At 47.2% G+C, this 18,479-nt stretch overlaps 1 protein-coding gene across 1 annotated transcript in view; it reads right to left on the bottom strand.

The window, feature by feature from the left end:
• The window catches only part of GAB2 (GRB2 associated binding protein 2), a 92,365-nt gene that overhangs the window by 34,865 nt on the left and 39,021 nt on the right, over positions 1-18,479 (bottom strand). Inside the window, exon 2 of the mRNA XM_017829267.1 lies at positions 4,441-4,741. Coding sequence (XP_017684756.1) covers positions 4,441-4,702 — 262 coding nt within the window. The 5' untranslated portion in view covers positions 4,703-4,741. The remainder of the gene's footprint in view (positions 1-4,440; positions 4,742-18,479) is intronic.

Genomic DNA, 18,479 nt, shown 5'->3' with positions numbered 1-18,479 from the left:
GCAGCATCAAGATAAAGAGATCCACAGGGGAGACCATGCATGTGAGGCATACATCTCATCAATGTGAGCAGAAAGTGACTGGTACCCAGAGGTCAATCCATTAAACTCTGCTAGAATGAGCACATCTGAGTTGAAACAGGAAGGAGAGACACTCAGATCTCCATTAAACTTTAACGCTCAGCCCTGACTTGCGTTCAGCGAGACAGTAAAAGACTTAGGATTGCTGGGAACTGATCCCAGTCACAATGCAAAATACCAATGCTGAGCCTCGGAGATGGTGCAAGGAGTGAGCCAGAGCCCAGGACAGCCCTGGAGCAGCTCCCTTGCAGAAAGCAGAGATAAATAAAAGAAATTAAGTCCTAGATGGGGAAAAAAAAAAAAAAAAGAAGACAACATGCCTGCCCTGGGTGGGAGACGCCACTGCTGCCAGACACAACCCATCAGGGCAGGAGCCCAGTGCCATCCTTTTCCCACGCCTTCCTCACCCTCTCCGAGTGCTTTCAGCTCAGAGCAAGGACACCTACTTACCCACAAATATTCCCTTCCCTGGTTCCATGCCTGGATTAAACCTCTAGCACAGGGGTATTAATGCAGTGCATGAATAAACTTTTAAACTCTTGCAAGTGTTTGCTCAGCACCCATGAATCCAAGCCCCTGAAAGAGCCCTTTCTTCATGGAAGAGGAGCTCCAGGAGGTGCTGAGGGTGGCACAGTAAATTGGCATAAAGTTAATAAAGTTATTGACTCCTCCAAAATAACTAATCCGTGCACAGGACTTCTGCAAGGACATCTCATTGCAGAGTCACTTACTGGTTCACAAGAAATGAAATTACAGGCTTCCATAGATGTGTCTCTGTCATGTTGGGGATGGGACAAGGAGGAGTTTTGGCTGAAGCATCAGCTCTGGAAAGGGTTAATGGCACATGAGATATGTTTAGTGGGATTTGGTATTTTTTTAACTTCAACAAACAAAGCATATGAGAAAATACAGTTCACAGCTGAGTCCTGGCTGTCTGCCCACTAGGGCAGGGAAAATGCAGATGGTTTGAAATACCCACACGCCTGCCTTTCTCATGTAGCCTGTGGCTCAGGGTCTCCAGCAGGTCTCCCCCACATTGTATTTGAATAATCAAGGTGGCAGCAGCGCAAACTGCAGTGTAAAAGCAGCACTGAGACAGGAGAAACTTTCCCTGAGCACCATCGACTTTCTCAGACACACAGAGGAGCCAGGATCCTGTGAGGCTCCGCTTGTTCAAAAATAGTAATTAGCTCTCAAAGTAAATAGGTGTTAACAGCAACAAAGAGCTTTGCCACAGTCTGGGTAAACACTTCAGAATCAATTTAATTTCCCTTCTCCTGGCAGATGTAATCTGCAATTATTTTCAGGTTGGGGCAGGGAACAAAGCCACTGGGGCTGCTCCTTGGGACAGCCTGCAGGACCCACCACTTCACTGACAGGCCTCTGAGGCTGAAACGAGCTTCCTTCCGCCAAACCAGATGTGTAATGCAGCTGGTGATCAGCAAAGCCAGCAGTGAACCATAGCACGACATTAAACCGCCCTAAAGTCCAGTCTATTTCTTAATCCTGAGAGTCCCCCAGTCTAGACAGGATATGAAGGACTAACATGAAAACCAAGCAATAGAATATTTACACTCTCCCATCAAGCTGCAAACAGAAAGAAGCATCAAAGGATGTTTAGCCTTTTAATCACTTTGCCTTTTGGGAGCATGGGCAGCACCCAAACATGGTCCCACACCGGTGCAGAGGGTTTGCAGCTAGTTTGTATCACTGCATGCAGCTGCATCCAGGTTGTCCATTTGCTTACTAAATTGTGCTAAAAAGCAACTGAAAACCTGTCTTTTCCCTACCATTACAGGAAGCTGGTGAAACATGCTTTTACCCAAACTGCCCCAAAAGCTAATGAGTTTGTCCCCCATCACCACTGCGTTAAAATCAAACTAGTGATCAGTGGCTGGGACTCAGCTGATGCGGGATATCCTTCTGAGGAGGAGGTAATTGCGCATGTGATGGCAGCTGTAGTAAATGTGTTTGCCGGTGATGGAGAATTTACCCGGCTGGGATGTGAATACAATCCAGCTGGGAACAGCCTGGCTGTGTAGCCAGACCCAGCAAGGCTTTTGGGCCAGTATAAAGCAGTCACACGCCCAGGAACAAGTACAACCAGAAAAATGTGCACAGTGACTTCCCCAGCAGTTTCTGATCTCGTTCTGCCATGCTGACTGTCTGCTGGGAGAGGGATGTTTAGTTAATTAATTGCTACAATTAGCATGGAGCTATTCCTGCCCATGATGGTTACCTTTTCCTCCCCTTTTTGGTTCCTCCAATTACCGACTCATTCATTCTCCAAGGCAGAGGCCACAAGGCACAGAGAGGCTTGAGGATGAAGGGATGAAGGTCAAAGAACGAAATGCCAAGTACTACCCAGAAACTGTCTTAATCTCATGCAAACTTCTGATCCTCTCCTACCCACAAACCCAAGACTTCAAGGATGTGATGAAGAGAGAACACAGCAGTTACAAACATTGCTACATCTGTTTTATTTCTCTCTCTGGCTGACCCGTCATGAAGAGCGGGTGATGGGCTCATACATACCAAGATGGACAAGACTCCCAACACCCATTCCACTCCAGTGATCCCTCAACTTCTCCAGCCAGCCTTGGGCCATGGGTCCTTCAAATGAACATTATCTACTTTGGGAAACTGATGATTTATTTGCCATTACTTAGCAGGGATGGTGAAGGAAAGGTGAGCATGGGGTCACCCGTGCAACAGCCAAAGCGAAGCACAAACTCTGAATAATTCATGATCCCTCTTTGCTGCAGCATCTGGACACATCTGCTGCATTCACCCCTGTAGGCTTTTTCTTGGCTTACTCAGAAAATCACGCTTTGGCAGCTGGGTACTGTTTCAAGTGGGTACTTTCCCTGAAGCATTAACGAGCTGTGATTTTGTTACAAATAGGGATTTTTGTTCCTCTTTTGCTGATGTCACTCGATGATCCTGTAGGGAATAGTGCTCAGATCTCTGCAGCCTGATGATCCCTGTGTGCCCTTTGGGACAGATGTTCTTGCAAGCAGGAGATTGTTTTTCCTTTTGCTGCACAGATTTATATTTCACTGAAGTCCTGTATCGATCCTGCTGCCGCTGGGCTAAAAGCTCGTTTTACCAAATGAGAAGAAAAACAGTTCCCCCAGCTGAACTCACGCAAAATGGAAAATCCTGCAACAAAACAGCTCCTAAAAAGGGGGCTTGAACAATTTTGCTGAACCTTGAGGGCTGCGCTGCTGATATTGGAACGGTATGTAATTTATTTAGCCTGACCTTTCCCTAAAAGACCAGGCTGGCGACGTTATCAAGGATCCTTTCTACCACTTGTACACCCATTGCCAAGGTGACATCCTGTTTCATGCGTCAGCCAGTGAAGATCGCATCCGTGCTGCTGTGATGCTTTGTTTGCTGTCCTGCCTGACAAGCTCTTGGCAGGGTTTCAGCTCCCGCGGATGGCAGCTGCTCCACAAGGGACCAAAACAGATTCAAGCTGGATGTTATTATAGGGAGTTTCATGCAGATAGAGCATGGGACTGGAGTCCCTTTGGATGAGACTGGATCATGGACGAGATGAAGCAAAGATGCCCAGAGGTGCTACCAGGTATAATGGGACTAGCAGGTGACTGCAGTACTGCACACCAGGCTCAGCAACTCATCCCATCTCCCTCAGGATTTATATGTGACCTCATGGTACTGGGAAAGCAGAGGAAGCTCACCATTGGTTAATGCAGCGGCTTGCCAAAGTGCAATCGAGTTTGGATGCTGAAGCATAACCGGTAGAACAGGTCCCACAACTGCACAAAACTATGTGGGGTTTTCTTTCCCCCTCCCAGAGGGTGCTTTCCCAGAGGGTCCCAGGAAGAGACAGGGATGTAGGTGTGGGGTATGTGTCTGTCCTTCACATGAAGCCTGTCAGCAGTGGAGAAAACTGCAGTGGGGAGGAAAATGGTTACCATAAAGCTTCTCCCTCCACTTCACCAAGGGATTGAAACCTCTGAATGAGGAGTATTTTTCACTGCTGCCCCCCACCACTCTCAATGGCATTTCAGTGACACATGGGGACAAAGGCTGCAGCTAAAAAAGTCTCCAAGCCCTACCAACTTATTGTAAGAGACTCCATGGTCTCTAGTTATGGGGGGTAAAAATTACTTAGGTAGCTCACAGGAGCAAAGCCAGCTCTGCTTCAGATGTCAAAGGTAGGCAAGCTTCAAGGAAGTTTCCCACATGCCCATCCATTTCCCACTCCAGCCCTGCCAGCCTTGTGGCAGGCTGAACTCCCCTCCCACAGGTCTGATCTGAAAGAGGAGCTGGGCACCATTAGGAGGACAGGCCAGAAGATGCTCTTGGCCATGGACATGGCTCTCATGGTACCTGTGTTCTCCTCGGACTGGTTGAAGCCACAGATCTGACAGATGCTGCGAACCCATTTGTTCATGTCGTCCTCAGTCTCAGCCACCAGGTAGAAGGTCCTGTCACTTGTCTTGATGTCAAAGATGTAGCTGTCTTGCAGTTCCTTCTTGTTGAAGGTCAGGCCCGCGTCCACTTGCTCGCAGAAATTGAGGTTGATCACACGCAAAGGTTTCTTGGAGTGGTCATTTTTGTAGTACTCCAGGACGTCGGGGTCGCCACTCATCCGACCACTGCGCAGGACGAACCAGCGTTTCTTCCATGCCTGAAACCAAGAAAAGAGGAAGCATGAATCCCATCACTGAATCTGTGAGAGCGAAAAACCACTACTAGGCACAGGGTGACACAGAGGGACACTTCTCCATCATGGGATGCTTCGGGATGCTGCTCAGGACATCCCTGCAAGAGGTGCATAGACTCAGCTAAGTTCTTCATTTCAACACTAAAATCCCACTGGTTATCCAGGAGAATTAAATACTGAAATAGTATTGTAGCATAAGATGACCCCAAAAAGGCTCAGAGTCTTGAGGCTCAGAGCAACCTTGCTCCTACCCTACAGCCCAGCTATGCTCCCAGGACCCAAACACCCTTCTCTCCTTGATGTGAAATAATCTGTGGAGTGGCATTACCAGCCATAGCAGTGCCAAAATGCCTTTCAGCAGCTTGGAGTTGTTCAAGCACTTTGGACATAGCACCCTTGGTGTTCCGACCTTCAAAAAAACTCCTGAGAGTATCATAGCATGTGTCTGCAGATACCAACCATGCCAATCCCATCTCTGTTTAAATGCCAGGATAGAAAGACTAGTAAAATCAATAGGGAACTGGTTTGTTTTTTAAAATATCAGGAATAATGCCAGGGAGGCCCATGGAGCATCCAAGCTTCGTTTGTTTTTCAGCATCCTTGCCTCCCTGGCACGTAGGTAACTCCTTAGCAAAGAAAAAGGTTATCATCATTGATTCTTCCAAGCACTGCTGACGGCAGCCCCTGGCCAAACCACTCATGGAATGGGCTCAGAGGGTTACGGAGTTTGAAGCAAATCAGTAAAATAAATGTCAGCCATCAGCCCTGGCCCTGAGAGCTGCGGCCCTACTGCTCTCCCTATGCCAAATGCAGCTGGGAGCCCACAGGAGGGGGAATAACCACAATGATAATACGTTAAATGCTAAAAGTTAAATTACATGGAAAACTGTGTGGTGTAACTCCCCATCCTATGGGATGGACAGTGGGTTTTTCTGGGGTGTCCTCCGCATGAGGATCATGGCACCTATGTGAGGGACGCATGGGTTAAGGGACCACCTTGAGCTGCTCTCCACTGCAAGAGGTCTGCTGCCTTGCAGAGGCCTCAGGTCCCAGGGCCTATGGAAGGAAAGGACGACATCTAAGCATGGTCCTAAAAACAGTTTGTTCAGGATGTCTTTGAAGGCAGTGAAGGTTTGAGAGGTGCATCTGGATGAGTGGGGCGATGTGGATTATTACCAGTGCTCCTGCATTACCTGACACACACCTTGGTTTTTACCAAAGGATGCCAAAGGATGCCAATGTGATCTCCACTATCCCACCCTGGTTGTGGACCTTTTTTTTTTTGTAATGAGATTTACCTCATTTATATTTTTATATATATAACCAGTTTTGGAATTCATATGATTATAAGAGGTTGGGTGATGAGGAAGCACATGATGTCCCTAAGAAGGAGAACCAAAAGCCACAAACATCTTTAATACCCAAGAGAGGCAGCAGGGCGAGCGGTGTGCTGGGTCCTCCATGGTGCTCCCTGGGTGCTGACCACAGCCCTGTGAGGCTTTGCATGTTGGTGAGGGACACGTGCTAGAACTCAGCCAGCCGGCTGTGCCAGGATCCCACAATTTTGGAGAATTTTGTGGCTGTAATAAGGGTAAGAAATGCCTGCAACGTTTTCCCTGAACAGTCTGATTCACACCATCCTTCTCAAAGGCTTAAAAATAGCTTTTGGTGGTGTCTTTTAGATTTGTAACCAAATTAGTTTTGCACTAATTCTCAAACCAGGTCCTGGTGCCAGGAAAGCAACTTCAGTGCAATCTTCTAAAGGCAGCGAAGCAGCAAATTGCTTAGCAGGAGGACGTGCAAGGCTGGCAGATTTTAGTTTAATCTAGGAGACAGTCACTCACTTCTCATCAAAATGTCTGCTTTTAGATGAAAAAATAGACACACAGCGGAGCTGTGTCCATCAGGGAGGGAAAAAAACAATTTCACCAGGCAGCAGCAATAATTTGCTAGTCTACCTCCTCAAAATGGTTCACCCAAATCCTTGGAAAATAAACTCATGAACATTTTTTTTCTAGTTCTAGGTGGAAATTGTCCCATTAGCTTCTTCCTGTTAGCACTGAGTTATTTCTTTGCAGCCACTTAGCAGGGCTAAGACATGGACATACATCAGTGAAAGAAGATGCAGTTGTGCAACCACATGAACCATCACCTGAATGAAGACACATCCAATACCAGTTCCAGCTGCTTAGCTCGTTGCTTTCCAACCATTTGGAATGCAATCTTACAGCATCCCTTCATGGCTGAGACATTGCATTAAAAAATCCACAAAGTACAGAAACCAGACTCCAGAATTTAGAGTTCTCATGGAAAAACAGGAGGAAATGCTGCAAGCAAGGCAAATGATGCTACCACAGCTTCTCTTTTAATCACTAATGTGAGAGTCACAAGTTCTCCAATTCTCTTTGGTCTGTCTGGTAGCAATGAAAAGCCCCACACAGTCAACATTTGGCAGAGAAAATAGTATAACACCCACAGTCTGGTGGTATTGAATAAGTTCTAACATAGGCTAGTTGAGAAAGAACGGGTCTTGCCAGCACAAAATTTCTTGGGAAGCTTCAGGAGCTGGAGTATCATTGGAGGATGCGACCACTGGACAGGGCAGCACCCCATCAGCCTGGGATGACCACCCAGTCCACCCTCCTGATGATAAAGAGTCACTGGTGTTCTAAAACAGCTTCTGACCCAGAAACAGCTCATGGCAGCAGCCTCTGGAGTGCCTGTCCTGGACAGGTGGCTGCAGGCAGGACAGCTGGAGGCATCTCCCACCACACTTCCCTGCAGCAAGGCCAGCCATTCCTGCCTCCTAAGATCAGCTTCTGAGCCAGAGGAATAAGCACTGATCACTAGAAGACAAGTAAACAATGAAGAAATAGCCAGGAACCTCCTTATTTTTATAGAGATTTTCCCCATTTCTTTGAATTTTTGAACATTGAGCTCAGCAAGCATATTTTATTTCTTCCCTGTGGATTTGCTATGTCTTCATTAGGAACAGGGCTCAGCTTGCCTATTTACCCATTAAAAGCTATCAATACCATCCAAATCTTCCACATTTAGGCTTCCCTAGCAAGAGGGTGATTTAAGGGTCTACTGATCACTGCCTATAACAGCAGTAAGGTGTATGTGATCCATATGTGCACAGCAATCTCACACAATGCCAAACCAGAGGAGGATGCAACTCCATGTGAACACATACGCTCTTTCCAAGATCATCATCTCCCGGCATGGGGCTGTGATGACCAACATGCACTTCCTCTTCCACTTGAATTTTCTTTCTCTCCTTACTTCTATTTCTTCATAGCTCTTCTGCAGCCCCTGTGGCCATCAGTTCACTCCTGCCAAAGGAGTGTGCCTCACCTACACTGGTGTGAGCCAAGGGCTGTGTTTGTTTAACAGCTTTACAATGCAGAGTGGCCAACAGCTTAAGAGCCATAAAAGAGTTGGTGCCTTTGCAGCACAAACTTCCAGCTGTGTGGTCCTTTGCCTGCATCAGGTTCCTTCACAGTTCAATTACAGCTGCCAAAGGCCCTTAGTATCACTGAGAAATATTTTGACACTTGGCAAGTATTTCTTTTTTGTTAAAAAAAATGCCCATGCCCATCCATCATGCTCCCATTGCAATGTGAATCCTCCTTGGGTACTGAGAACTGTAACTGCTGCTTGATTGCTTTCCACCTCAACAGTGCTGTGGCAAGTTAAAGTTTACAAAACTGACTCCTTTCCAGCTGGATGCTACTTGGAGCTGGTTGTTTTATGGACAGTTGGGTTGGCAGAGATGAAGTTGTGCTTCTGGTTCATTGGCTGAGTGTGCTTGGCAGGGATGCTCTGGGGGGCTCAGGCAGTGGTTGGGACCCTTCCTGTCCCTTCTGCTGTGTGAGGAGGTGGCTGCTCTTGAGCAACTGAGATACCACCACATCATACCATACCATAGCATACCATACCACACCACACCACACACCATACCACACCATAGCATACCATACCATCTTCCTACCGCCACCATACTATCTTCCTACCACTCCTTGAATGAGGTCCCTCATGTCCCTTGTGGCTGTCCTGATGACATAATGCTGTGACAAAGCTGGTGGCCTCAGGGCAGAGAATCTGGGGCCTCCAAGTACCCAAATGCAATTCAGGACAGGCCAGACAGAGGCTTTATTAACTATGATTATAGTGAGAGGACATTTGGACAGCATCTTCCCTTCTGATTCCCTGTTCTCTGCAAAGTGATTGCAGATATCCAGCCTACATGTTGTTTCCAAAAAAAAGGAAGTGAGGAAAATTGTAATTTCAATGTTAGTAAAGCCAGGTATCCATCCCCGAGGAGCTTGCCAAGTGCCACAATCCTAAGAAAGAATCAAATAGTGACAATATGGAGAGATGGCTCTTGGTGGGGCCTATAGGAGTGGTCCACCCAGTATTATTTTAGCTCTGAAGTGAGGGGTTGGAAACAGTCAGAGACTGTTAGCTTTGAGTTGAAAGGGATGTTCTTACAATTAGGATAAACTCCTATATTTCAGATCTCTCAAATATGAAATATTAATAATTTTACCAACACACCCTTATAGCATATGTAAGGAGAAGAGAAATATATATTTCCCAGGAAATCTCTCTGCCCTGTTCCTTTTCTCCCTGACATCAACTTCATGCCCACCAGCACTGCACACCACCAGTGTGAAATAAACCTTCCAAAATCTGATCTGACACAAATCACAGGGTCTAATCCAGGCTGGCAGGCAGGATGAGCGACCTAGCCATGACATCAGGCAAATTTCTCACACCGAGATGAAGCCACAGACTGAGCGATTCAAGGAGGAAACCCCACGGCAGGGCGAGCAGGTGCTTGTGTCCCAGATTTGCTCAGAGCCAGAGAAGCTCTAGGTGGTGCAGGACAGCTCCTGTGGCCCTGTGGCCACCAGCTGCTGGCAGCGATGCCACCATCTCCACAGAAAGCCAAGAGTCTGTCCCAGCCAACAACCCCCCAGTTTTCACTCTGCAGCGCAGAGTGGTCTTGCACCCCATCAAGCACATTCGCCCTCTGGCTCCTGGCACATCTGGTGTGGCAGAGAGGAGTTTATGCTTCAGGAACATGTGAGAAGGACTGCAGTGCCTGGAAAGGTCTCATTGTTCTTCCCAGTCACTGTGTCCCCCTGATGCCCTCTCCAGTCTGCTACCACTTTAGATATCCTGGCAAGATCACCCCTGGGAAAGGGAGACAGAAATAATGAGGGTATGCTGAGAGCATGTTTTGGGGTGGCTTGGGCCATTCAGTGGTGTTACCGTTTTTGCCATGTGCAACAATTACACTGACAGTAGTTGTTGGACTGTGTTACCCAGCACCGGAGCTGATCCTGCCCTAGCAAACCCATCCCCGCAGTCCTGTAGAAGGAACATGATCCCCTACTGTGGCTAGTGCTACCAGCACCAGCGAGTGAAGCCCCACACAGGAGGATTGTAGAGTAACCTATTGGTGACCTGTATAATAATGTTGTCTTCCTCTGTGTCCTCGGGGGCTTTTTATCTCATCTGATGGACAGAAGGATGTTGGTTTTATTATTCATGCAAGAACACCTCTCCCCTCCCTGTCTTAGCGCTAACTCAAAGGAAATGCGACTTGGAAGTAGATTTGTAAGCAGCAAGGAAGGCTCCTGTGTCTGCTCAGGTAACAGTTCTGCTGGCTGATTGCTGTCACATAGCCCCTATGTCCCCAAGCCCAAAAACAAGCAGGAGCTCCCTGAGACCCACTCCTGCCCTTTCAGATCCCCGACACCGTTCTCTAAGCACCTTCTCCTTGCCCACTCCCCGCTCACAGCACCTTTCCACATGGTGCTGGGAACAGCTCGGTCCCAACCCCATTCCTCGCACCGTTCAAAGGAATGGAGACTGTTCCCTGCTAATCACATGCCTGCTGTGGCCACGTTCACAGCGAGTTCATTAGCAGCATCGCTTTGGGGGAGGCTTGATTGGCAGCGTTAATAACGTCGCACCGCAACGGCAAGACCCTGCAGGGCACAGGAAACCTTGTCGGGGTACAAAGAGGCTCTTCCTTGTTGAGGGATTGAGGGAAGGTGATACAAAGAAAAAAAACCCCAACCCAGTGTGTATCTCAGGCTGTCAAACTGACCTCCCCTCCTGGTATTTTTTTTCCCAGTGTTGGAGGTGTAATTAGGCTTCAGAGCACACGCTGAATCGCTACGCGTGAAATCCACCCAAGGGCAGCACGTCCTGCACCGAGCATCACTCACGGCTGGGTGAGATGGGGTTTTAAGGAGGTGAGGCACAAACACAGACTAAAACCTACTTGCAAGACCATTTAAAAACCTACAAGTTTCAAAAACAGCTCCTGCCACCAGAGATGTTTGCTTACCAGGGAAGGAAGGGTTTGGGATGGATTGGAGCTAAAGGTACAGTGGTGTGAGCTGGAGGACCTGCTCCCCACCTCCACCCTCTGCGAACGCAATGGGTGACACAGTAGTGACACAATGTGGAAAACATTTCCCTTTATATTTATTTTATGGGAGCTCTCTGGTTGGAAAGATTTCAGTAGCTCTGTGCTGCATGATCAATCTTAGGAAAATAAAGATTTCTCTCTGGGACGTGAGGGCACTGATAGCATTTCTGATGGGACTTAGGAGCGCCTGATTAAGGACGGGAAAAACAAAATACTAAATAGTGAGGTTGTACTTACATCACCAGACAAGCTGTGACTGTCTGAGAAAGAGGTACACAGGGGAAACCCTGGGGAGGGCCAGGAGTGCTCCTGTCTGGAGGATGTAGAAAGGATGGAGCCAAACTCTACTGGGAGAAGCATGGGGACAGTGTGAGAGGCAACGGGAAAGTTTCACTAAATGCAAGGAAAAGGCTTCAAAGTGAGAGGTAGGACAAAAAAAAAAATCCAGATGGGGTGATATTCAGCCTTGGAGATATTCAGAACCTGCCTGGACAAGACCAGGAGAGATGTGATTTACCTCCAGAGTTGGCCTTAATTTCAAGCTGGCTCTGCCTTGAGAGCGAGGTTGGTTTGGAGATCTCCAAAGGTCCCTTCTGACCTGTTATCTCCAAGTCTAAATTACTTTTCCATAATTAGGTCCAGCTCCTAGTAAACTTGTCATATGGAGACCTGATGAGACCACTCAGACCCTGAGTCCCGATGAGGGACCAGCGCAGTCACTCATTGCACATCCATCTGCAGCATTTAGCATGAGAAAGGGCAGCACTGGCATTTTTCAACTCTCATTGAGTAGAGCAACCTTTTCTGGATAATTCCTTCTACTGAAGGCTGCGTGGTGCTTTTGCAAGTGAGAAGGTGCTGGGAAAACAAGGGGTTCACAGGACCGGCCTGGAGCCCAGCTCTTGCCTCAGGGTTAGCTGTAAATGGTCCATGCGCGGAGCCTCGAACGCATCCCTGCTACCGTGCATGGACTTTGTTATCTGGAATTATTTCCTCCTATTCATCTGTGTTCTGTATTCCACTCTGTTGTTCCTAGCTGAAAACTCTCCCACCGCCCTGCTGTGGCACATCCTTTGTGGGATACTGGAGCAGCACCCAAAGGAGGTACAGGCAGATGGGTGGGTGTACCTGCGTGGGGATAGACAGAGCTGGTGCCTCCCTGGGGATCCGCAGGACACCCAGAGAAAGGGTGAGATGACACCACCATTACCTCTGCCCTAAGACCCCATCAGCCAGTCCAAGAAAAACAGCACAAGAAAAGGATCACATCCTATAAAAGCAACATTGCAGGCAATAGCCCCGGGGTCTCGATGGGATTGCAGCAAATCTCTAGTTGACTATTTAGTCTGGGTCTAATCCAGAAAAGGAGTGCCACTAAAAGAATTTTCATTCTTGGCCTTGAGGTGCTTTGTTTTCAGCAATACTGGTCTGAAGGGCAATTCCTATCCTCTGTATCTGCCTTGGATGCATCCTGACTCGACACTGGTGCAAGCGACAGAGTGATGGCACTGCTGTATTGCCTCACTGAGCACAAGCATGTGGTTCTGCCACACGAGTGATGAACTGAGCACAAAGCTGCACAGTCCTTGTCCCCCAACATCTCCATTGCCAGCACAGAACCGTGGGGGCTGGCTTGTACCTTGTGTCCTCTTCGAAGGCTGACAGGACATGGGGCTGCAACAAACAGGACGCCCCAGCAGCCCGTGATGTGATATTTTATTTATCATATATATCATATATTACAATATTACAGTTATATATATTTTACATGATGCATATTGAGATTGATGCTCTTCAAGTCTGTTTGCAAAACCCAGCTGCCACCACTGACTACACTCAACCCTGTGGAGGTGACCAAGAGCTGACCAAGTCAGCCCATGCCATGCGAGCACACCACCAGCAAGAGCAGAGTTTATTTTGCTTTTTCAACTTTGGGTTTCTGGAAGCAAAAGCAAACTGCTTGGAGATTTTTTTTCCCTCCTGAGACTCTGGTATCAGACTCTGATAAGAGCTTTCCCGGTCATTACACAAGCAGGGCTGGACATGGGAACGCAGCATAAATAAATGACTTGGAGCACAGCATTTTGATAACTGAGTTTTTCTAGCTTTCTGGCCTGGGCAAGAGCAAAATAAATTCCACAGCAGTGTCAGCAATTTCCTCTCCCTTGCCCCTAGCTTTGGGCTAACTCGAGCTGCTACCCTCATTGCCCAGAGAAGCTGTGAGTATCCCATCCCTGGAAGTGTTCAAAGCTTTGACAACCTGGTCTAGTGGAAGGTTTCCATGCCTGTGGCAGAGGGGTTAGAACAAGATGATCTTTAAGGTCCCTTCCAACCCAAACCATTATATGATTGTATGATTCTATCAACATGGATCTGCCCAAAAAACACCCACACCATGTTGGCAGGAGTCACAGTTCCCCAGACTTCCTTGGCAAACATGCACCAGCCTCTGCCCACACAAAACTCATTGCTGGGATGCTTCACCCAATGAGTGCCCAGTGATGGGCTTCACTGGAAAAACAACACCACTGCTCATCTCCCCTCTGCCTCCTCCTGGAGGTTGTGGCTGTTCTCCAACCCCGTGTCACCTTTTGCCAGCCCTCTGTGACATCCACGAAGATGTTCAAGAGAGAATAAGGTTTACTTTCACCAGGTTTGGGCTTGGTTGAGAGATATTTTCCAGGCAGGGCATTGCATTTTAGGGTTTCTTTTGTCCCACATCCATGAGCATCCATGGTACTCTTGAGGGAGATGGGGAAGGGGTTGCTTTATTCCCTACCAATGAGCCCTTTCCAAACCCTGAACACTGCTTGTGTTTCAAAGCAAAGCTGATTTAAAGCAGCACTTTTGAACACAGAAAAGAATCTGAAAAAGCCAATTTAAGGTTTAGTTTTAATCATTTGGAGATAGGCACCCATGTCAGCTCTAGCAGTTGAATCCTGTAATTAAAGTACTCTGCCCTCAATCTCTCAGGTGAAGGCAGATAGAAATACAGATGGACATAGATCTGGATATCAGGAATGAGAGGTACATCAGAATGCTTTCCCCTTCCCTTGACATGTCACTTCCTTTGCTTAAAGGCTGCAGAAAAAAGTCCCTTAAAAAGTGATATTGAACATCTCCTGAGCTAAATGGAATCTACGCACAGCAAAAATCACCATCCCATTTCGTTTGCTATGATAAGCTGGAGATACTGTGGGGCTGAAAACGATAGTAAGGATGTTTCTCTGGTGATCTAAGGGACTCTGGCTAGTAGCAGGATATTTGGGATCGGCTTGTCTTTCCAGGGATGGTTCCTAATTTTAGAAAAGCTCCAAGGCTTGTTAATTTTTAGCCACTTTAATGAGCTGTCTCATCATCTGTAACCATCTCCAGCTCGACTAACCTCTGCAGGGGGAGAAATGGGCCTTATCTGGCTCACGTTGAACTCACAGTCTGCTAGACAACCCTTTGCACCTCCTCATGGTAGCTGGCTGGGTGACAAGGCCAAAGCCAGCATCACATTGCTGGCACAGAGACGGCAACAAGGAAGATGAAAGGTCTGTAATGGCTTCTCTGCAAGGAACTAATAAGTGAGACAGGACTCCTCAGACTGGAAAAGTGTCAGGATAGGAGAGATGCTGAGGAAACTCTCAGTGGCAGGGAGAGGGTGGTGCAGATGACCTCCTCACTCTTGCCTAATACAAGAATGACAGAGATACAGGAAGGTAACAGGAGCCAGGCTCTGGGCACACAAAAGTAGACTTTCCTCAGGCAACACAGGCATGACCTTGCTGAAGAATGCTCAGGAGGATTCCAGTTTAGCTGGCCCCATTTGGAGACTGAACAAAGTCATGGAAACAAAATCCCCCCCAAGGTCACTGAGTGCCAACGTGTGATGATGGAGGTCCACAATGAAAACTGTCTACAACAGGGAAAATATTAGGAGGAGGAGAGAGTCTTCCCTAGATGCTGGTTTACTGACCACTGTGCAACATTCAACACTAGAAGGACTTGGGATTGACTCTCTACGGATGTTCAAATGTGCCATACTTGGAAAGGGCAAGGGAGGCAGCACTGTCCACAACAACCCTCGTGGCAAAGCCCAACCACCACAGCTTAACATGATGCCCTGGCTTTGCTCCAGGAAACATGGGTGTTTCTATTTTGGCAAGACAGAGAGTCAGGAGGCTGTGAGGCTAAACACATTAAATGCGGGCAAAAGTGAGAAATGGAGCCAAAAGCTGCTATGAAAAAGACAGCTCCGTGGAGAGCAGCACCAATGACACTCACCTGTCTGCTGGTTTCTCATGGTTTAGTTGATTTTAGGACCTGGGGTTCATTCCTACAGCTTAAAAGGGCACTCTGATGAGTAAATTCCCTGATGTTTCATAATGTGTAAGCTCATGGGAAAGCCTTTCCTTAGTTAAAAGAGGATTTCTCTCCTCTTCCAGCTCACCCTTTTAGATGAAACTCGTAGAAACCTAATTATCTCATCCTTGTGTCAGGCCCCTCTGAAACCTGCTGAGGGATTTACTGGTTTCCAGGAGACTCTCACAGAAGGCACATGAACACCCAGACACTGTCCGAGGCTCTGTATCAGCCATGTGGAGCTCACAGCCCAGACCACTGCTCTCCTGACAGGCACCCTGCTCAGGCAGTTTGGCTCATGGGCTTCAGGGCAGCAGAGTACTCAGGGTACGCAGGGGGACAACCCCAAATCTGCACCACACAAGGGTGTGCTCTTCCAAAAAACTAATCAGCTTCCAGTCTAAGCATTTCCGTGACAAACACCCTTTCTGCAAAACATTCATGTTTCCTTTCTCCCTCTTTGGCATTGAAATTAGTATCCAGGTACTCTAATATATTTTGCTGCTGTTGTACATAAGGAAAAATAAATACACCTCATACCCCTTCATTTAGACATGAAAGGTCACTGTAGCTGTTTCTGACGCAGTCTCAACTCACATCAGAAGCTGCTCGTGCAGTTTCTTTCCACCAAGCCCAGAAAACCCTGCATTTGGTGATTCACTGCCCCTTTCCGTAGGAACAATCTCAATTTCTTCTCCTTTGATGTTCAATTTTGCATTGGGCTGTCTTCTAACGTATTTTTTTTCAAATGTGCTCTGCTTGCCAAGTGATCCAGACTGCCCTGTCTGATGAATTTGTATTCAACATTTACCGTTTAATTACCCTTTGTGCCACCGGCAGCTTCTCCCCGCAGGAGCCATTGGATTTGCTCCACTTAGGGAAATGCTGAGACCTAGTATTAACCCCTGAAAAATGGCACAAAGAAGAGCCACATTTGTGGGTGACATCTTTCTGGGACCTGTCAGGTTTTAATTCACTTGCCATGTTCTTGGGGCTGTATGGACTGCCCTCACTACGCTATAGCTGCCTTTAAGAGACCAGGGGGCTACACCACTGGGCCAAGATTGATGCTGGGCATCGACCTATTGCTGCCTGGGGGTCTCTTCTGTACATTTCTTCTACCTTCTAGATTTGAAATAACTCCCTTATATCAGAATTAACCTAATCTCTTTTACCCCATATCTAGAAAGATGTTGTCTTCTTTGTCCATGCTTTGGTGGAAAGACAGGAAGACTGCTGCTTCCTGGACCTCTGCAAGCTTCCTTGCAGGAACTTTGCATACTGTTCTGCTCAACTTTTCCTCAAATACCAGACTTTGAAATCTCTCTAAGGTTCTTCAGTGAAGGAAACCCTTCCAAAAATCAAGGGGGAGTTTCAGTTGTGGCAGAAGGCTTTAGGAGATGCAGTCTCCAGAGACCATCCACACAGAATCTCGAAGAGAGCAAGTAAAGCCCTTGGTTTCCTTGCAGAAAGACCTTCCCGAAATGGTAGCACCTCAAAGACAGATGACTAGGGTCTAATGGATGCTGCAGTAGCATATGACTGTGTATTGGCAGAGTCTTTCATGGCCTTCAGGAAGTGCTGAGGCACTTTATTAACCACGTGTCTGCCCCAGCCTTTGTCTTCTGCCAGCAAACAAAGCCTGGCAAAGATATTTCAGAGCTCAAATAATCTATTTGGCTTTGGGAACTCAAACACGTAATGGGTCACTTGATCAACAGTAGTCTGGTTTAGTCAACACAGATGAGGAGATCAAACGGATGAGAAGATGGCCCATTCAAAGATAGCCTACTTCTAATGAATATTCATGTCAATATTGTCTTCTAAAAATTAGAGCCTGTGGAAACCCTTGCAGTAGTATATTTGGGATGCTACAGGGTTTCTGGTCATTCCTATTTCCTGCTTGACCAACAGCACAGTCGGGACATCAAATACTGTGACTTTGACCTGAAGAATGCCCACAAATTTGGCCGAACAGGGCAGAAAAATAACCTGGGATCATGGTAACAGATTGCCTTCTTTAAAGACTTCTTTAAAATCAAGGAAGCCAAAGGGAAATAAATTGGCTGAGGTGCTGAAAAACACTTTACAATAGCCAAGAAGCTACTGGATCAACAGGACTGTTTAGTGTGACTTCTGTGGATTAGCCTTTTTCCCTTAAATTTAAATTATTCCATTAAAAGTGGCTGCGGACACACATAACTGAGGTAGTCTACTGCTCCCCCTGACTGATCGCACAAGTCTCATTGTTTCGGAAATCCATCTGGAAGTTCAGCTTGAAGCCCATGCTCTTCTGGCTTCAGAGGAGTGGATAGGAGGGTGGGCACTGATTCCATATCACCACCAGTGCACAGCAGCTCCTCCATCTGCCTGTTAATGTATGTTGAAACATGGCTACATGGCAACATTTATATCAGTGGATTGAAATGGGTAGGTCTGTCTTGGCCTGACAGCATGGATATGGTCATCAGTGGAGGATGATGCCCATCACCTCTCCCTCCACTGGAATCCCAATGGCCACTGACCCAGCTATTGACCCCATCAGTAGCTGAAAAGTCTTTCCAAAAGCAGCAAACCTCTCTCCTTTCATGTATTATTAAAATTCTCACTGGTTAATTTATTAGGGTACTTTGCACTGGGAAAAATGACCTCTTTGTTGACCCACTTAAACATGCTCCACTCCAATACAAAACAGTCAGAATGGTAGAGATGGGGAAGTTGTGCACAGACTGACATCCTTTGTCTTAGCGAGACAGCTCCAGGATGGAAGGGCTGGGACTCCCTGGCACGAGAGCAAAGGGCTAGACACAAGCCTTTACAGACCAAACCACAAAGGAAACATTCAGCCCATACACCGCATGGACACAGCCAGAGAAACAAGACTTCCTGGTCCTCCTTCCT

Source organism: Lepidothrix coronata, unplaced genomic scaffold (assembly GCF_001604755.1).
Source record: "Lepidothrix coronata isolate B3197 unplaced genomic scaffold, Lepidothrix_coronata-1.0 Scaffold161, whole genome shotgun sequence".
NCBI lineage: Eukaryota > Metazoa > Chordata > Aves > Passeriformes > Pipridae > Lepidothrix > Lepidothrix coronata.
This window is presented reverse-complemented; position numbering and strand designations above follow the sequence as displayed.